This window comes from Triticum aestivum, chromosome 1D (genome assembly GCF_018294505.1).
Source record: "Triticum aestivum cultivar Chinese Spring chromosome 1D, IWGSC CS RefSeq v2.1, whole genome shotgun sequence".
Lineage (NCBI taxonomy): Eukaryota > Viridiplantae > Streptophyta > Magnoliopsida > Poales > Poaceae > Triticum > Triticum aestivum.
Window position 1 is genome coordinate 413,820,598 of NC_057796.1, and position 21,366 is coordinate 413,841,963.

At 41.7% G+C, this 21,366-nt stretch overlaps 1 protein-coding gene across 3 annotated transcripts; it reads left to right on the top strand.

The window, feature by feature from the left end:
- The first annotated feature begins 1,350 nt into the window (after positions 1-1,350).
- Positions 1,351-21,366, top strand: LOC123182494 (DNA mismatch repair protein MSH5). 3 transcript variants are annotated; one of them, XM_044595074.1, is made up of 34 exons: positions 1,351-1,777; positions 3,543-3,574; positions 3,878-3,972; positions 4,158-4,238; positions 4,311-4,383; positions 4,968-5,031; positions 6,312-6,463; positions 6,733-6,834; positions 6,913-6,940; positions 7,012-7,043; positions 7,134-7,191; positions 7,290-7,376; positions 7,941-7,997; positions 10,246-10,347; positions 10,462-10,506; positions 11,113-11,190; positions 11,898-11,948; positions 12,037-12,118; positions 16,839-16,912; positions 16,976-17,072; positions 17,621-17,717; positions 17,796-17,885; positions 17,984-18,048; positions 18,136-18,194; positions 18,420-18,496; positions 18,664-18,750; positions 18,819-18,880; positions 18,970-19,031; positions 19,987-20,040; positions 20,150-20,232; positions 20,334-20,365; positions 20,450-20,473; positions 20,741-20,856; positions 20,966-21,366. In XM_044595074.1, the coding sequence occupies exons 1-34, from the start codon at positions 1,709-1,711 to the stop codon at positions 21,050-21,052; spliced, it is 2,454 nt and encodes an 817-aa protein (XP_044451009.1). In that variant the 5' UTR covers positions 1,351-1,708; the 3' UTR covers positions 21,053-21,366. The 3 variants fall into 3 exon arrangements, 2 of the variants coding, with proteins under 2 accessions (XP_044451009.1, XP_044451008.1); XM_044595073.1 differs by having other exon boundaries at positions 1,352-1,777; positions 16,961-17,072; XR_006492185.1 differs by lacking the exon at positions 20,966-21,366 and having other exon boundaries at positions 16,961-17,072; positions 18,970-19,044; positions 20,741-20,834.

Below are 21,366 nucleotides of genomic sequence, written 5' to 3' on the forward strand. Positions count from 1 at the left end.
TGCGAGAGAGGCCAGAAAGTTTACTCCACGCAGTCGCTGTCGAATATTTTTAGGCACTCACTAGGAGGCGGGGTAAATTGTTTACTCCACTATTGGGTTTACTACTTTGGCTAGGTGTTGGTTAGAGGAGTAAAATGAAAATTTTACTCCTCTATAGCCTTTGAGGGATCGGCTAGAGATGCTCTAAACTTAACCCCAATATTTTTCTTTGGCAATTTGTCTCATCCTATTGCACATGTAAATCTCATTTTGACTTCATTACAATAACATTTTAATAATTATTTGACGATTCAAATGCATACATTTTAATAACATTTAAATGTTAATGCACGGAATGAAATTCAGTCACAAATGTTCTCGAATTGTACCGAAAGCCACAACATAGTTCAACCGGTGCAAAAAAATGAAAAAAGTTAATTGAGAAGAAATGTGAGGCAACATTGAGCATAGATCAAGCAACTGCATTGTGACTTCCACTTACCGGGTACATCGATCTTGGCAACATGGAGAATGGCGGTTTTGGTGTGACCAAATCTCATGACAAGCTTGCTCAAAATATTGTTTTGGCATGTCATCCAATCATGGAACATCCGTGAGCATGAGCGCCCCTGCCTCAGCTATGATCCTCAACCCTTCCCCCTGACGGAAAGAAGCTTCTCCTCGGCCAATGTCTTCCTCTCCTCGACAGATGCCATAACCTTCAAGCACTCCTCCTCCAACCATGTGAAGTCCATCCACCACCTTATATTTCCAGCAAAAATTTACAGTTGGACTTATCCTTTACCATGCGGCGAGGCATATAGTCGAAAGCGGAGACATGACGACGCAGCAGGCAGTGACATCCCCGTGAGGTTGAGCCGGGAACAACATGCATACGGGGAGGACCCGACACACAATGAACCATTATCTATAAAACGTTGTGCGAGCTCTCGTACGCTGAATTGTGTTGCCAACTCCGACACCCAAAGTGCAATTGCAACAAGCCAATGCAATCAGACAATTTAGAACTTCCTCCATTGAGTACAAGTTTAAAAACGCTTGGTAAGGTGTTTGGAATATGGTTATCTCACAAGTTATTCGCGGAAACCGCAATCAATTAAGTTAAAAATAATGCTATCATTTTTTTTGTAGGTAGTGTGCTATGGTTTGATACGTCGTGTTTTTATTTTTTTGAATGTTGATACGTCGCGTGATATTGCTAGCACGGTGACTGTGAGTTGAGAGTGTACGGTTCTGGATCGGGGCTGCCACCGGACAGGGCGGCCTGCCTTGCCCATCTTTCTTCTTGGTTGGGCCCACAGGCTAGGTGGACGCTGCTTGAGTGACTGGCAAGCCCAAAAAGAAAAGAAAAAAGACCGAGTGACTGGCCTGTGGGGTCAAGGTGTCGGGTGTCAGAGCAGCCGCAGCCGCAGCCGCAGCGGGTTTTCAGCGTTGCCGCCGACGCCTCACTCCGCCCCGCCCGTCGCCGGCGAGGCGACTCCCTCCTCGTTCCCGTCCTCCTCACCGCGGCATCGCGTCCCCCCTGTCCCCATCCCGTCCGCCATCCTTGGCCGCTGGGGTTTGAGGAGTGAGGTTGCTTGCATCCAGCCAATTAGTTCAATCCCGCCGACCTTCGCAGTTTCTGGGCGCGCCGGTCCGGCCCCCGCGGGGAGGCGAGCGGGAGGAGCCGCCGTGTAGAGGAACGGGGGAGGCGAGCAATCGAGCGTGAATGGACGAGGACGACGAGGAGCAGCTGGAGGAGGAGGAGGAGGTGGCCGAGACGGGGATCGACTCCCAGGTGCGTATCGACTCGACCATCCCAGTTCCTCGCCCCGACCGCCGCATTATACGCAGTATTTCGTTCTGGATCAAACGCCCCCGTTAACGCTGCGCCCGTTCGAATCGTGTTGTGGAAGTGGAAACCCCCAATTTCGCGCGAAATGCCGTGTCTCTGATCTGGAATGTAGCCGGAATTATTGTTTATGGCACTTGCCACACCCGTGTGCTTGTTGTGACGTCGCATAGCTGCTTTTGATCTGATGCACATGCCAGTGCTCTGATTCGGTTCCATGATTATTTTAGTGCTGCTTTTGCTTCGGTTGCTCTCTAGCCTTTGAGCAACCGGTCCTAGAAAATGCGTTTAGAAGAGCTAGCACTTCATGCCACTTGAATCCATGTATCCAAGCGTCACACACTTCTTCCCTGTTATTTTAATGAGCATCCCTCTTAGCTTATGAATAGTTTCCAGGACTCGAGGTACGGAGCATATCGATGTTTTAGATGGTTGTCGCTTTGCGGCCTTGCCTTATAGATTTGGCATGCTTCAGTATTGCATGCCTCTTACACATTTAATGCCCATTTGATGCGCCTTTCAGTAGAGTGGTAGATTTTTAATGATGAATTCTGATGAAGTTTGCTGCACAACTGTTTCGACTCAAAAATTGTTTCTAAAATTGTGTGCATACTGTGGATACCAAAAAGGGAAAGCCATTCTGATTGAAGATTGCCTACTGCTTTAGCCTAAATGTGGAAGCATAGTATGCAAAGGTCGAGGGATTTTACTTGTGATAGGATGAAGTGTTTATGCTGTTTTGTTACTGGGAAGTCTTGTTCTGCACTCGATTGTGTTAGACGCTGTGTTTGCATTCGTTTGGATAATTATTTTTGCCTAAAATCTAAATGGGCCTCTAGTATTTGGCAAACATTATTTTAACTTGTAAATTCTGTTGTTGGTTCTTATGTCACCACACCCACAAACCCGAACCTGATTTGAGAAATGTCTAATGTGTCTGACTTGATTGGATCAGTCTATCAAGCAGGTGGAGTTGTGGATTTTTGTAACACAAAATCTCTTATTTAACGTATTATTTGGCAATGTTTCTTCTGGATGTTTAAGTGCTTCTACACATCCCAGCACTGAAGAAAAGCCTAACCAGAGAGAAAAAACAACAACTAATGATTGCTCCATTATACCATTTGTATCTACGTATTTGTATGAGAGGTTAAATATATTTTTATCAGAATGTCAAGCAAGGTTATATGTTTTTTCATGGCCATGAATAATTCTGAATGGATATCTTGGTTTACTGGAGAGTTAAACAGTACTACTGGCTGAATCATATTCCTGAAATGTAAAGCAACTCAGAGGAGTGTGGTGTGTATACCTCTGAAGTTCTTAATAGTGCCTTCTTTAAGCTTCCTTCACATTTTTCAAGGATAAGGCCTCAAGATTTTAGTACAAGTAATGCTGCTATATTAAAACACCATTGTTTTTGAAGAGAATGCCATACTTGCCAGGGCCTTCCTTTTGTTTTGATATTCATACATTGCAAAGCATGAATGGCCTTGGATGGCTCACTTTGGAGTTTCTGTGACTTTGTTCTTCATTTATTAGACTGTTTTATGACTTCGTGTTTAGGCCAAGTTGTAGTTTCTGTTTCACACTCAATGATATTGCAGATATGATTCTATATGCACGTGATACTTTGGTAACTCCAGAATATCTTATTCACACATTCGTGCTATGCAATGTGCTGACTGATTTTCAACTGATTGTGTTGCAGGTCCATATGGCTTGTGTAATGCAAGGGCGTAGGTAAACTTTAGATGTATATTTAGTTTATTGAGATTTTTTCCGTTATTTTACGAGATAAGCTTCTTTACTTGTATTTGTATCCTGCACAATATACTTTCCGAAGGACATGGATACTAGTCCTCAGTAAAACAGAGTGCCCCCGCTGATTTGCAGCATAGTCTGTGTTCTAGTCCACCATTACACTGAGATTTCAATGCTAAAAATTTCTTCTGTCGATTACTAGCACATCAATGTATTTGTTACAGTGGAATATGGAATATGAGTCAACTGCTTATAATACCTGCCACTTTCATGTGATATCAGGGTTGGAGTGTCATACTATGATTCAAATACGCGCCAGCTTTTTGTATTGGAAATCTGGGAAGATAGCGCTGGGGGATTCCCTCTGATTGATCTTGGTATGTTGTTGACTTAATACTACAGAAATCCAAATTTCAGGTTGTATGCTATGGATTTTTTTTAAACGAAATAATTGTTATGGTAGCAAAATACTTTGACAAATTTTCCAATGTGAAGTAGTTTCAACATTTACAACAGCAAAAACTGCATAGCTGACTCTCTGTGTTGCTTGATTTTGGATCAGTGAAATGTCAAGCAAAACCAAGCACCATATATGCAAGTACAAAGACAGAAGAAGAACTTCTATCGGCTTTACAGAGAAATGGTTTGGACTGCAGCCAGTTCTTCAACTGATATCTTAAGTTCTCTTCTGATTGTTCTGCATGGAATCACACAGATAGTAATGATGACCCCCCTGTTGTGAAGCTCATGAAAAGCTCAACATTCACCTATGAGCAAGCCTGGCACAGGTTAGCAGTTTTGTGTACTCTTTACCTGATCACTAGACCAAGCACTTCCTTGAGTGTGAGAACTATGGTTTCTGCACCTTACTATATGCTTTACAGGAATATCTTAAGGATTAATCAGATTTGGCCATTTGGGTAGTACTAATCTGCTTATTTATTGGATGTGTTGTTTCAGTTGCTGTTTTGTACGTTAAATCAACTACATTTACCAAGTGTCAGTCCGAACTTGGTTATGATTTTTGCAATAGTATAAGAGGATGGGGGCTTTTCAATATCATTGTTTTGTCAGTGAAAAACAAATTAGCCTAACAACTGTAATTGAATGTTTTCGGTTTTGGATTTGGAGAAGGCTGAGAAACTCATCCATGTAGGTGTTTGACAACTTATGATATGAATGTTATTATTGTTGTATATATGTATTGATCCTGCTATGTGAGGAAGGAAAACACTTGTCAGTAACTAGAAAGTTCATTGCAGTTGCAGTCAATACATTTTGGGCTACTGTATCTCCATCTCGTGCATTTCCTAATTCTTCAACCTGATACATTGATGATGAATTATCTGTGTATTGCTTGTCCAAATTGCAGATTAATATACTTGAAAGTTGCAGCAATGGATGATGGATTAAGTGTAAAAGAGAGGATTTGCTTTGTAAGTGATCTAAATGAGAATCTTACTGCTACCGTTTTCTACCTATATGTTTCACTTCTCCATAGGTTTCAAAAAGACCATCTCCAGCCATGATAAACTCTTATTCAGCATGGCCTTGAAGAAATTTATTTTATCATTGTTTCATTCAGTTTATAATTATATTTTCCTGATTTCTTCCACCCCACACTTGCTACAGTTGCCAAGAAAATCAGGATTTTGACCTCCTAAGAAATCACATATCTGAACTTTGAGGACATATGATTAGCGAGTAGTCCCTCTTTTGTTTATGGGTTCTTCTTGTTCTCTTCCATTTATACAAATGCACAGGGCCACATGTACTATTGTTTCTGTTTCTCTACTTGATCAATAGCAGTGTTCCTGTCCAGTTACTTTCCTTTTAAGAATTTTGGTGAAATTTATATGCTTAGGAATCTGAAGGTGGGAATTGTGAAAAATAACCCACTCTATTTGTATATCTTGTTTCGCGATTGTAGAACCAATTTTCTATACTGAAAATTACTGCCTACTGGTCGAAACAGTTACTTCATTTGCTTAGGGACTTCATATCATAGATCACATTAACTTCACTTCTTATGCATATAATCGCAAATGCAGTTGTATGACTTATACATCTTCATTATCTGTATGTGAATCTACATCCTACAATTTGAATCTAACAAAACAGCGGTGTAGCTCCTTTTTATCTCTATTTGTAATAAAAAGCTTGTGTTTCTGTTTCTTTTGAGGGCATTGTGTCATTTTCTTGCCCTCAAAGTCGGGTAGGTGCCTTGGGTCTCGCAGATCATTTCTATAGATAGAGTGAACTTTTATTTCTCGTAAATAGTTAATATTATCACATTTGATATTTGAAAGCTCATGTCGATCACACTTTTTTAGAAAAAGTATAGTGTAACATTTGTTTTCATCAAGCTCTTGCATTGCATTTCTGGGTGGGAAGGTGTTACGCTTCTTCTGCTGGATGTACCTGTATACTATTTCTAGTCATTCTATGGAACTTGCAATCAGGACATGCTCATTTTCTCACTGAATCTGTAATATATAATTAAAACTATGATCAGGATACTTGTACAATTCTTTATTATCCCCTCCAAAAGTGATTACTTTCAATATATCCTTGAAGTTAGGATATATGCCATATTTGCCTCACATGAATTGCTGATAAACTCTTGCTAGTTGATGTTTCACCATTCATTTCGTTTCTCAGATCTTGTTAACCATTCTGTCCTTGCACAGTGAAATCATTTTGTGCGTACTTGCAGCTTAATTCCATGATGGATCTTGGAAGTGATGTTCAAGTTCGTGCTGCTGGAGGTCTTCTTGCTATATTAGATAGCGAGAGGCTTCTTGATACCCTTGAACAAATGGAAGGAGGAGCATCCATTGCAATTGATTCTGTGGCACAGATCTCATTTTATCCTTCGATCTATGATTGTATTAGATGAACACAACATGCTGATGCAGTCAATTTTAAATTACATCTTCCATCATGATACTTTATTTCAGATGCAACATATTTTTCGTTCGTACTTTGGAACCAACTCAAGAAATTTATATAGCTCCACTGCCCTGTTGGAAGCAACTTAACAATTTAAGTAGCTCACTGTAGGGTAATGCTATGTCATATATATTAGCAATTTGTTATGGTTAGTTTAGCACTGTATGCCTTGACATTCATCACAGAGACAGATTTTTGAAACTTGATGCAGCTGCTCATGAGGCACTACATATTTTTCAAGTGGATAAGCACCCCAGTTACATGGGAATAGGAAGAGCTAAAGAAGGGTAAGAACTAAGAATCTTGGATCTACGTGTTGTACCCTTACTCTGGTTCCAGTTTGTAATAGTAATATTAAACTGCAGGTTTTCAGTCTTTGGTATCCTCAATAAGGTAGCAAGCCTTTTTTTTTTTCTTTCCTTCATTTATTTTCTAGTAAGTTCACTGCTTTGTCTTAAATGTAGTGTGTGACACCTATGGGAAGACGTCTCTTGAGGTCAGTTTTCTATCTCTGCTAGCCAGTATCAGTGAAATAGGAATAAGTAACATTTTCTGAAGTCTTATCTATTTCTATGCTTCATCTTAGAGCATGGTTCTTACGTCCCATAATTGATATCGATGTCATAAATAATCGCCTCAACACAGTATCCTTATTTTGAACAGTACAAAATCTTTCATCCCTTCTGACTTTTGATGCCCAAATGCCATTGGTTTGTGGTCTTGTGTTTCCTAGCAATTCTAGATATCTTTCTTCCTTTGCTGTGAAGAAGTAATGTCTGCACTGCGTGAGACTTTGAAGTCTGTGAGAGATGTTCCCCACATGCTCAAGGTTCTATTTAGTTTACTCTGTTCATGTACATTTTAAGGTATTTTATTTGTACCTCCGCTTGCTGTAATATAGTCAAAATCCCTTTGTCATGACAAGACAGGTGTGTCTAAAGTGAAGTGAAAAAACATATAATACCTCTTTGATAATGTTCTCTGGGTAAAACGATGGAGATTAGACTTAAGTGCCAGTTAGTTGCGTTACGTGAAGTTTTAACCTTCATGTACCTCCCTATAGTTCTTTTGGGTCATGGCCTCATGGGTATTGTTTGTCCACCCCGTTCCATCTTGCTACACACAATGTGAATTCGTTAAAACATAAGTTTACATGCTATCTTTGTTTATATCCGATCAATAGTTATTTATTGTAACTCTTAATTAATGAAATCGAGAGCTTGAGACATACTACTTTGGCCTGAAGTAAAAAGGAAACTCAAAAGTATTGTAAAACAGTTGAAGCCATAGTGCTGATTAAGAATATCATGGTTATTCCTAGTTTCTTTGAGCATGCTGTATTCAGCTTCAAGTTTTCAGATATGCCGAACTAACATTTTCCTTTTTTCTGAAGAAATTCAACTCTCCAAGTTCCAGCTGTACAAGCAGTGATTGGCACACATTTCTGAAGGTACCCAAAAAGCTTTATTTCCAAGTTCAAATACATGTTATCCTGGAACAGTATATCTCATGTCTGCCATTCTGGTCAATTAGTTCAATTATGCCTTTCATGCTAGTATCAATCCACTCCATTCCATCCTCAACGGATGGAGCTTCCCTTTACCCAAAAAGGCTTTCGCCCCGCTTTATATATAAAGCAACAACCAACTTACAACGAGTGATACAACACCACACGCACCCAAGGCAAGGTACAAAGATGCTAAGAAGCAGCTAACACTCCCACAACAAGTCCAAGTAAACAACAGATAGACACTAAGCCTCACTAGGAAGTTGAGGGAGCACTCAACCGGGAACAAGCCACCGAGAAGAGACCAAGCTACACGCTGTCGATCTATGAGCCCCAAGGCGATGCCTTCAAGAAGGATACGCCACCGGAGTGCCGCCGCCACCCGATCCAGAGGATCACGATTTTCATCCAAGGCACCTTGGAGGATATGGAGTAACCACGACGAAGCCTTCAAGAAGATGACGACGTCCACAGACGACGCCTCCGTCGGCCTAGGAAAGCCAGGCAGGGTATTCAATTCACCCAGGTAAACACACTCCGGCTCCGAATAAGGTTGCGGCCAGTCCCGGGGACAGACGCCGCATCACAGCCACCAATTGACAAGCACCAGCCGCCATGCCGCCTACATGGCCATGGAGACTAGCCCGCACCTGAGCCGCGAGCTCCGCCCACGAGCACGGCGCTCCCGCCACCAAGGCCGCCGCCCTGCATCCCGACGCTCAGAACACCAACAAAGGGACGGACTTGGAACCGACCGGCAAAACCGTAGCATAGCAGAGCCGCCGGTGACCGGACTGCCCCGAACAGCGATCTAGAGTGGGAGTCGCTAGGTAGGGGAAATGGGGAGAAGAGGAGCGGAGCAAGTCCGGACCAGCGCCCCCTGCACCGGTGACGGGTAGAGAGACCACCCATCCCTCCTACAACCTCCCCACACGTCACCCCTGACGCCCCACTACGGTCTCCCGCAGCTCCACGCGGGGCAACCGCAGCCACCCGTCCACCGGCGAGGGCCGCCGGCCCGCCAAAGAGGGCCTCCAGAGCGCCCACCCACCGAGGGACCACCGCACCACCGGCAGCCGCCGCACCCCTGTAGCAGCTCGCCACGCGCTCCCGCGGTCCACTCCCAGCGCCACAACCACGCCGGGTCGAGGCCAGCCCCCGCGCCGCCTGTCAAGGGAGAGCCGCCAGATCCAGACCTGATTTGGGCCGCGCCGCCGCCACCACCACGGGCACATCCCTGCCGGTCACACCACGTAGCCCACCATGCCGGGGCAGTACCCACTAGCGCCGCCGCGCCCCACGAAGCGCTGCACCCCCAAACGACGAGGCCGTCCCGTGCCGCCCACCACCGCTCGAGGAGGAGAAGAGGCCCCCGCCCCGCCAGCGAGCGCGGTGGCGGCTAGGGTTTCCCCAACATATTCTGGAAGAAACTTCTGATCAGGTGACGCTATTGCCGGCTGACAGAAGTTATTTTGCACTGATTTCAAGTAAAGAACTCTTTGTGCTCATGCTTTCCTCCACACACAAAGATCACTCCTACTCTCTTATAAAGTTGGCTTCCCATCACATCTTGCTCCTTGCCGATGCGGTATTGTTGTCTGGGATGTTCAGCTGGACAAGCTAGATACAAGACAGACTCTTCTGCGATGTGCCTGCATGCTGTTACCAGGCACTGGGATCAGACAGGTCTAGCTGGACGCGAGCAACAATGTCTATGCCAGCCTACAAGCAACATCTATCCCCTTTTTTCCCTTTTATCTTTTTATGGTGTGTCTTATGCATATATATCCATTTTATATGAAAGCACAGAACGAAACACCGGAACTCTCTGGTACTATAATAACGTTCCATTCCAAACACCAAACTGGGAGGCTCGCTAGAATGGAATTAATAAGTATGTCTAGTACGGTACTTGTGGAGAACTCAAATTTGGAACATGCCTCTGCTGTTTCCTAGTTGAACTAAGTAAATGCTCAGGCGAGTCGACTACTTAAGATTTTGGGCAGGAAATAACTGAACAATTATCGCGGTGCATGTTTTGATTATTGCTTTGTACCGTTCTGTAATGAATCTGATATCCAGTGTTGGACACTGAAGGTTACTGATCAATGGCGCACAAACGTGGTGTGTAGGTTATTTATCTCCTCTTGTTTCTCTTGGTAATTTTCTTTGCTCGCTTCTCTTGTTTCAGTGCATTTGTTCTTTGCTTCATATAAACAAGATTTTTGAGGTAGGAATATCAGAGCATCTGGCAAATAAGTTGCAACATATGAGCATTGACTTGGTTGAAAAGGTACTAGTCTCCAAGCCGGTGCTGTTACTTCCACAACTAACTAATGAAAGTTTGAACTAGTTTCATGATATTGTAATAAGAAGTTTCTTTATTCTTGGATGCATATGTTTTCAGGCAAATTCTTCAATTACAGCAGAGCTGGATTATGTATCGAATCTGGTTAGTACCCATACCATTGTCCCTCACTTTAAATGCAGAAGAAAGTTTGTGCATGCGTTTTACCCTTATCTTTGACTTACATTGATATGCCGTGATGTTTTAGATCATTACGTACAACAATATGACCATCTCAAATTTTTGAAATAGTATGAGTTATGCTATACTCCTACTGTATAATTTTGTACAAATCTGCCTACTGGTATCTCTAACTAGGCAATTGATCTTAGTGAATTATATGAATTGGTGTGGTCAGCACTCGGGCTTCTAACATCATGTATCATAGATTTGCATGAAATGATTTACAGATACTCTTGTATGAAAAGTTATTTGTGAAATTTGTTGCTTCAGACCTGGGTAAACATGTTAGCCTTGGACAAACAAATGTACAATGATTGTTCAATATTTCTTTTCTTCCTGGGAAGTTAATTCACATTTCTGCTGAATCTGTGGCTCTGTGCAGTGAATGAGTGGTTGTGTTACAGTTTTATCCAAATAATATGTCAGTATCTTATCGAGTGAATGCATATTTTTTTTCTCGGGATTGTTGAGGCTTGCTGTTGTTGTTTCATCTTCCACAAATTGATGACCTCTATCTATTATTGATAGGTGATTGGTGTCATTGACGTACAACGGAGTAAGGAAAAAGGCTATGAAACATTGGTGAAAGAAAATTTATGTGATGAGGTCAGGCCTTGGGGTGGTTATCCTGGAGCTGTATTCTGTTGTCCTATAAATTATACTTTTTAATCGATCCCATACTTTACTTTATATTCAATAATCATTTAGTTGTAATCTATCACTAAAAGCCAATTATCAAACTCCCATCTCTTTGTGCAATAGTTGAAGCAGGCTTATTGCTTTGCCTTGAGCGTAACCAGTACTTGTGGTATTTGTCCTGTTCAGTTGTTGCAGTTGGTGATTGCCATATAACACTATTAAATTGTTTTTTTTTTTCATTTTCTCAAACTCAAATCATAGTTATGTTCTGCTTTGCTAAATACTCCCTCTGTCCCATAATATAAGATGTTATCACAACCAATATGTGAGTACATCGGTTGTAATAACATCTTATATTATGTGACGGAGGGAGTACTTCAATGGCTCACAGGGGTCTGGTCGAATTGGGTAATAAGAACAGCTCGTTGTGTTGTGTGGACCTTGTCTGCACATTTGGGTGGGTGTGCACATATGTGGGTACTATTTAAAGTTTGAACACCATTCTTTAACGTGATAATAATTCATCACAACATTAAATTTTCTTGGCAACTTCTGTGGTTCTTCAAAATATCTTGATTTTCCTTTTAAGTTTGGTATCTAGTATTGTATGTTTCCTTTTTCTCAGCGATATGGCCTCGTTCTTCTAATCAAATGAACCTCCTTGTGAAATATAGTTGGATGAACTGAGGATGGTGTATGAAGGATTACCTGACTTTCTGGAGCAGGTGATGGATCTTCCAAAGTGAATTTAATTTGAAGCGTCAACTTTTTATGCCTTTGTTCGATAAATTGTAACAGTTTAGCTGCTTCTAGGTTTCAGCTAATGAAAATGCCTCCTTCCCTTTCTCGCTCGAATGCAGAAAAGCTCCGCTAATTGTCTATGTACACCAAATAGGTATTTTTGTTGCTGATCCCCAGATAGAACTTTATTCTTTTTATCCTGTTAAATTTGATACTATCGAGCCCTCCATATGATATACATTGCTATTGCATGCTAAAGCTTTGTCCTCTTTCTTTTGTTTATGCTATGGAAGGTCTCCTTTTCTGCTATACTAAAATGAAATATACATAGCAGGGGTTCTTACTAATGTGCTTTCTTTTTTTAGAAACCAACGTATTTTTTTCGGTCATCAAGCATTTTTTTGGGTCCAAAGTTAATCTTGCAGGAGAACATGTTAGTTAAATTCCTTTTACCCTTGGGTAGTTTGGCTCAAATTTGTGTGTTAGTGTAGCTGGGTAGTCTGGTTACACTTTGATGTAGTTGCATGAGAAACATTAATTGATTATTGGTGCCTTGCATTAGGAACTTGTAAGATAATTCCATAGCCTATTTCAGGGTAAATTACGAAATTAAATTTTGAACCTTAAAATGGCTGTTGCATAATGTATGAATGTTTTTCCCTCCATCCCTGCAAACGAGGTGTGGAACTTTTCTGTCAGAATTTCACTAATCAGGGCGCACCCTTGTTTGTTCCTCTAACATGCTGAGAATGCCCTTCCACACTGCACCAACGTTTACGAGTCGAAGAGTCGTCGAGTCGTTCCAAGGTTGAGACCCATAGATTAATCGTGAGTAGTCTAGATTTGTGCGAGACTAGTCGACATGGTACTGTAGCACTGAACTTACAGTACATAAATACTAATACCTAGTAGTAGTATGTAGTACTGTACTATATAAGCGGCTGCTGAGCACACTGTCCGAGATATCTCTGGTGTTGTAGACATTGTAACTCTAGCTTTGCTCAAACCTAAGGATGTTGAATTGAAACAAGCAAACCTAAATCAGGAACTAGCGGTAGAGGACCAGCCAAGGAACAAGCAATAGAGGAACCATATGAGGATAAGAGAAGGGAGAAATTACTTGCAAAGGGAGGATCCAGGAGCAGATGAACCAGCCCAGAAACCAGCAGAGATAGGGGTGGATCTGGACATCAGAACCAGCAAAGAGGGAGAGCTCCAGAGGAGTGGGCTGGATCCAGCGGAGGGGCAGAAGCAGCGGAGGGTGGGCGTCGCGATTCTCCTTGCCACTGCTGGTGGCGGTGGGTCAGTGATTGCTGGCGGCGCCGTGTCCCAGCGGAGGCAGCTCTCTTTGGAGCGAAACTGAAACCTAGCCACGAAATTTCCCTCCCACGCGCTCGCGGGTTGAGCTATCTTATCCCCTCCACTTTTAAGTCACTCGCCTCTAAAAAAAGAAAAAATTGAGTCGTTCGACTTAATGTACACGACTAGTCCAGACTAGTCTATGACTAGTCTCTCGACCGCTCGACTCATCAAATTAGTCTACACGAGATTTGAAGTCGACACCACAGTTGCGACTCATAGACTAGTCCATCGACTAGTCCTTCGACTCGTAATCAATGCACTGCACCCCGCTCTTCTAAAGACGTAGCCTTAATTGTGTTGTGAACAGCTCACCTCCTCTCGCCATATTCCCACATGCATGCATCGAGAGTAATGGCCAATGCCAATCCGTGTAGAGCTAGCTGCCTCTGATTGGCCATGTGCAGTGTGGCTGGCAAGAATAATAGCACTTTTGGTGTGCTAATAACTGCTCAGCATGCGATTTATCAGGGGTAAAATACTCCAAAACTTCTAAGCGCACAGTTGCCTTGGTCTTTGTGATTAAAGGAATGGAGGACATGGTTATCAGCACGTATGCCCCGCAAGTAGGCCACAATGAGAACACCAAGAGGGAGAGTTCTGGGAAGGCTTGGAGGACATGGTTAGGAGTGTACCGTTTGGCGAGAAGCTCTTCATAGGAGACCTCAGTGCCCACGTGGGTACATCTAACACAGGTTTTGAAGGGGTGCATGGGGGCTTTGGTTATGGCATCAGGAATCAAGAAGAAGATGTCTTAAGCTTTGCTCTAGCCTACGACATGATCGTGGCTAACACCCTCTTTCAAAAGAGAGAATCACATCTAGTGACTTTTAGTAGTGGTCAACACTCTAGCCAGATTGATTTCATCCTCTCGAGAAGAGAAGACAGACGTGTGTGCCTAGATTGTAAGGTGATACCTGGCTGGTGGTGATTGACTTCCGCTTTCAAATTCGTGTCCAGCGGGATAAGCGTGCCAAATTCGCTAGAACGAAGTGGTGGAAGCTCAAGGGGGTGGGAGCTCAGGCGTTCAAGGAGGGGATCATTAAGGAGGGCCCTTGGGAGGAAGGAGGCGATGCAAACAATATGTGGATGAAGATGTCGACTTGCATTTGTAAGGTGGCCTTAGAGGAGTTTGGAGTGTCCAGGGGAAGTAAAAGAGAAGCTAAAGATACCTGGTGATGGAGCGATGATGTCCAAAAGGCTATTAAGGAGAAGAAAGATTGTTTTAGACGCCTCTACCTAGATAGGAGTGCAGATAACATAGAGAAGTACAAGATGGCAAAGAAGGCCGCAAAGCGAGCTGTGAGTGAAGCAAGGGGTCGGGCGTATGAGGACTATACCAGCGGTTAGACATGAAGGAAGGCGAAAGGGACATCTATAAGACGGCCAAGATCCGAGAGAGGAAGGCGAGGGATGTCGACCAAGTCAAATGCATCAAGGACGGAGCAGACCAGCTCCTGGTGAAGGACGAGGAGATTAAGCATAGATGGCGGGAGTACTTCGACTAGTTGTTCAATGGGGAGAATGAGAGCTCTACCATTGAATTGGATGACTCCTTTGATGATACCAGCAGGTGCTTTGTGCGGCGAATCCAGGAGTTGGAGGTCAAGGAGGCTTTAGAAAAGATGAAAAGAGGCAAGGTGATGGGCCCTGATTGTATCCCCATTGAGGTGTGGAGAGGCCTTGGAGACATAGCTATAGTATGGCTAACTAAGCTTTTCAACCTCATTTTTTGGGTAAACAAGATGCCAGAAGAATGGAGACGGAGTATATTAGTACCAATCTTCAAGAACAAGGGGGATGTTCAGAGTTGTACTAATTACCATGGAATTAAGCTGAGGAGACATACAATGAAACTATGGGAGAGAGTCATTGAGCACCGCTTAAGAAGTATGACAAGCGTGACCAAAAATCAGTTTGGTTTCATGCCCGGGAGGTCGACGATGGAAGCAATTTTCTTGGTACGACAACTCATGGGAGAGATAAAGGGAGCAAAAGAAGGATTTGCATATGGTGTTCATTGACTTAGAGGAGGCCTATGATAAGATACCGCGGAATGTTATGAGGTGGGCCTTGGAGAAACACAAAGTCCCAACAAAGTACATTACCCTCATCAAGGACATGTATGATAATGTTGTGACAAGTCTTCGAGCAAGTGATGGCGACACTGATGACTTCCCGATTAAAATAGGACTGCACCGGGGGTCAGCTTTGAGCCCTTATCTTTTCGCTCTAGTGATGGATAAGGTCACAAGGGATATACAAGGAGATATCCCATGGTGTATGCTCTTTGCGGATGATGTGGTGCTAGACGATGATAGTCGGACGGGGGTCAATAGGAAGCTAGAGCTATGGAGACAAACCTTGGAATCCAAAGGTTTTAGACTTAGTAGAACTAAAACCGAGTAGCTCTCAGCTGTATATAGCATGATGTGCGGTTTCAGTACTACTAGGCATGAGGAGGAGGTTAGCCTTGATGGGCAGGTGATGCCTCAGAAGGACACCTTTAGATATTTGGGGTCTGTTGCAGAAGGATAGGGATATCAATGAAGATGTGAATCATCGAATCAAAGCCGGATGGATGAAGTGGCGCCAAGCTTCTGGCATTCTCTATGACAAGAGAGTGCCACAAAAGCTAAAAGGCAAGTTCTATAGGACGGCGGTTCGACCCGCAATGTTGTATGGCGTTGAGTGTTGGCCGACTAAAAGGCGACATGTTCAACAGTTAGGTGTGGCGGAGACGCGCATGTTAAGATGGATATGTGGCCACACAAGGAAGGACCGAGCCCGGAATGATGATATACAAGATAGAGTTGGGGTAGTGCCGATTGAAGAGAAGCTTGTCCAACATCGTCTGAGATGGTTTGGGCATATTCAGCGCAGGCCTCCAAAAGCGCCAGTGCATAGCGGACGGCTAAAGCGTGCCGATAATGTCAAGAGAGGTCGGGGTAGTCCGAACTTGAGATTGGAGGAGTCCTTAAAGAGGGATCTGAAGGACTGGAGTATCGATAAAGAACTAGCCATGGACAGGAGTGCGTGGAAGCTTGCTATCCATGTGCCAGAACCATGAGTTGGTTGCGAGATCTTATGGGTTTCACCTCTAACCTACCCCAACTTGTTTGGGACTAAAGGCTTTGTTGTTGTTGTTGTTGTTGTCGTTGTTGTTGTTCATAAGAATGGAGTGAGTATGTGACCATCGACTAAGTAATTAGGTTCGTTGTTCAAATATTTATTTTAACTCCTTGTTTGACTAGTACAAATTAAAGTTTGAGGCAATATCTGCAAGAAGATAAGGGCTTGAGTCTGGTCTGCATGTGGATTGGAAACATTAGCTATTTGTTTGTTAACGTCTTTCTGGTTGTCATTTACTAGTTTCTTTGTCTAATTTACTATAGTGGTACTGGAGTCTTACAGGTTGCTGGATAGTGCTTGTAAAATACAATATGCAATCGTTCATAGGAACTAAAAGTTAATAATGAGAACACTCATGTGTTTACCATTTATGATGCTAACAGGATACTTGATGTGTTTTTTTGATGAGAAGATAAGTGAGGCCTTGTTAATAGGACTTCAAGATTTTGAATTTGCGGTAAGCTGTGTGTTGTTTTATTTTGTTTGATTGTTAATGTGTAATAAGTTCTATGCTCATCAGTTTTCAGAGGATGGGGAAGAGAGAAGGTTCTACTACCATACTCAGAAGACAAGAGAGCTGGACAACCTTCTGGGAGATATTTATCATAAAATTCTTGGTAGCTTAAATAATTTATCTACTTATTTAATTCTGCTCCCAATGCTGTGGTTTCTTATCGAATTATCTATACTGTTGGTGCAATAATCATATTTTCCCTGATGAAGATAGAGCTACACTTACAAATGAGTTTATTTTGAACTTCATGTTCGATGGTACTTTACCTTTAAAGTTAAAGGCCATGAATAAGCAAATAGTGAGCATTTCACCTTAACAAGTTTATCTTGCCATCGTCTCCAGATATGACATGCCTGTGGATTTCGGAATGTAATTTTATATTCATCTGCCAATTTCTTGCTATTTTATATTTTGTTCCAGAAATTTCTATAGTTCAAGTTTACATGTAACCTTTTTCTTAATACGGGTCTAAATGTGTGTCTTATTGAAGTTTGCAATAAATACTCTTTTTGTATTTCCATAATTAAGTCGATTATCTATTTGATCTCTCTGGACTGTTATACCAGTTTTGGGACCTTTTGTGATAATTTGCATATTTAGTATAAGCAAATCTGCAAATGGATAATGACTTTGGCGTTGTTGCGCTGACAGACATGGAAAGAGCAATCATAAGGGATCTAGTATGCCGTGTTCTTCAGTTTCTACCTCAACTGACAAAAGCAGTGAACTTTGCAGCAGAACTTGATTGGTATGCACATATTTGTTACACACATTCAACTTACTGACAATATGGCGATCTAATGAGCACTTGTTGCTGTTACATTAGTATTTTATCATTGGCAATTGTTGCGCGCCAAAACAATTATGTGAGGCCCATCTTAACCGAGGATTCCATACTTGAGATACGGAATGGAAGGTTAGTATTGTTTTTTTTTATTCCCATGTTACATGTTAGTTGGGTATTACTAACAATCTTATGGTTGAAGGCATTGAACTTACTTCAACACAATTTAGACATGCTTTGCAGGAAATGACCGTTGACACATTTGTTCCAAATGATACGAAAATCCGCAGTGCAGGTGGCTAGTTCCCAAGATATGTGATATTCTAAACTTAGTACTTCTCTTATTGTCAAGAATCTGATTTATGGCTATTTCTTATCTCAGGAAGAATAAACATAATAACTGGACCTAACTATTCAGGGAAAAGCATTTACATTAAGCAGGTAATGTTACCTGAGAAGTGCTTTGTGCACCCCCAAACTAAATTCCACAAATGCTTAGGCTGTATCAGTTAGTTCTGGATTAAAATGTGGCTGAAGATCAGATCGTTAATATACTTTAAATTTTGTGTTTTTTTACTTCCTAGGGAGAGCATGTACGAATTTCCTACTTTCATGAACTCAAAGTTGCGAAATAAAGTTCAAGTTGCATTGGATATTTGCTTTCAGGTTGCATTGGTGGTTTTTCTTGCTCATATTGGAAGCTTTGTTCCTGCTGATTCTGCTGTTGTTGGATTGACTGATAGGTTTGTGTTTATATGACATGTTTCAGTGTGAAGAATTGAGGGGAAATTATTAGTGTATTAGTGTTGTAGGTCAAATGCTAATATGTATACGGTTCATGACACACAGTTATCGTAGTACTCCTAGATTAAAGTTTTATATATCTGACATGTTTAATAATGTTTTGTAGGATATTCTGTGCAATGGGAAGCAAGTCAATGACAACTGAGCAGTCAACATTTATGATTGATTTACATCAAGTTGGAACAATGCTCAGGTATCATATTTGTATCCACCCTTAAGTTGTCTTGTGATCTTGAACATACAACCAAAGAAATTTTGCAGGCATGCAACATCGAGATCACTGTGCTTATTAGATGAATTCGGTAAGGGTACTCTAACAGAAGGTGAGACCACAGAAAATCTGAAATTCTTCCTCCCATCCTCAACATGACTTAAGAGTAGATGGCTAATTTTCTTTCGTGATTCCCTGCAGATGGTATTGGTTTGCTTGGAGGGACTATCAGTCATTTTGCAAATTATGATTATCCTCCAAAGGTTAGGTAGCCTGGTAAATGTTACTGTTGATTATGAATCTGATAGTATTGCCTGTCTGATCTTCCTTACAGCCACACTTGAAGTTAATACCATCATTTCATAGTTTACTAGCTCAGATTTTTTCCGTTGCTACTATCTTTTTTCTTTCCCTTTTCACTTCAAATTAGGCATTTTAATGCCACATCGGTTACTGGACATTAGAGTTGTGAATACCGGTACCAGAATGGTTATCCTTGTTTGGCGGCAGATTTATGCATTTTTAAAACTGAATCAAAATTTGATTCATGATAGAAAATGGATATACTATATTTTCTAACTTGAAAAGAAGATATACAGTAAAGTCCAGTATTACTCGAACTCTGTACTTGTGTGAAAACGGGACTGTAGAATAGAACACTGAGTGCAAATAAGGGATGGAAGTAAGGCATAATGTTGCGTTTCTTGAATCATATTGTTTATTTTGTTTGATGCTTTCAAGCATGAGTAACATATTATTGTCAATGTATCCCTCTATACCTAAAACAGGTTCTATATATGGCTTTTCGTCGAAGGGAAAACTTGGTCCGATATTCATTCTGCATCCTATAACATATTTCCTATATAAGAGTTTGTTTTGTACAACAACAACAACAAAGCCTTTTAGTCCCAAACAAGTTGGGGTAGGCTAGAGTTTAAACCCATAAGATCTTGAAACCAACTCATGGTTCTGGCACATGGATAGCTAGCTTCAACGCAGTCTGTCCATGGCTAGTTATCGAAACCGTAAGAGTTTCTTTCATAATGGCATACTTTTTGCATCGTGACACATTTGCTGATTGATTTGTATATCTCTTAAACAGCTTGATTGAATGTGGGAATGCTATAAATTTACTCTATGGATAAATGATGGAATTCTTGTAGTAATATTTACCACTGTAATGTGTTGGGATATGATCTAACTGTTGCAACCTTGCAGGTCCTTTTGTCAACACATCTGACGGAGATCTTCACCGAAAACTACTTACCACAGGTTAAGAAAATAACTAGTTTGCTGGTGTATAGAAATTTAGTATGTCCTTTTACATTTGAGGTTTCCTGACCCTGGTTATAACGATTGGTAAATGTGAGAAATTTTGCAGTCTGAACATATAAAATGCTGTACCATGAGTGTTCTGAATCCTGATGGACAGGCAAGCAATGAAGATATCATATTCCTTTACAGGTAAGTAGATATGAAAGCTTAGCTGTTATGTGTTTTTCTTGTTCCGAATAATTTCTTTTTGGTACTAATTTCTTATGTAACTTGTGATACCCATGGTGAAGACTTGTACCTGGACAGGCACTCTTGAGCTTTGGTAAGCTTATGTATACAGCATTTATACAATGATAGATACGGATCCTTTTGAGTGAGATAACAAGTAACACATCTTTTCTTGCAGGACTTCATTGTGCACAGCTTGCTGGTATGTACATGGAGTAAACTTCTATTGAGCTGGCAAATTGCGATAGCATGATAAACTAATCTGCTTTCATTTTGATGAAAGGCTAAATTTATTTATTTATTTCACACTGTTAGTTGCCATTGTATTCAGAAATTCATATGCTACGGGAGTACTATTTTACTTGATCTACATCATGACACGTGTGGCTCCAGGAGATCTTGTGAAAGAAAGAAACCGGACAGCATGACTGCTCATAGAGAAATGATTCTCATGTTTGGCTGTTCGCAGGTGTTCCCAGTGAAGTTATTCAGAGAGCTGCTAGTGTTCTGGAGGATATCCATTCCAAGAGACCTGTAAGGCGCATGATCTGCGATAATTTGGCGGCAAAGGACAAGCAATACCAGGTTTATGACTTGCATGCATGTTTGTTCTGTCGTTAGCTAGGCTGTTACATGCAGAGTGGGCATAGTTATTGTAAGTGAATATATGATGAGTATTTGTTCAAAATTTCAGGATGCAATGGCAAAATTGTTGGCCTTCGATCCGCGCAAAGGTGATCTGAACCACTTCTTTGAGGACGTATTTCCCCCTGAGGCGTAGATTGGGCTGCGTTGGAGTTACAAGAGTGGCTGAATTTCAGAACCAGCAGAGCGTTGTACATAAGCCGTGAATGAAAATTGGAGTGCTGTTGGTGTTGGCTGCAAATACTTAACTCCACCTATTGCATCGTTACAGTTGTACGTTTTTTTTTTGCTTCCCCAGCATATTCAAACGAGCAATTGATTTTGACCATCCAGTCCTTAGTTTTTCTGAGCCGATTCGGCCCGATTTAGTGTTGTCACATATGGGAAGTGCTGTCTGCACATGGTGGCAGCTGCACTGGACTATCAATGGATTTGCCTGCTTCAAGATTC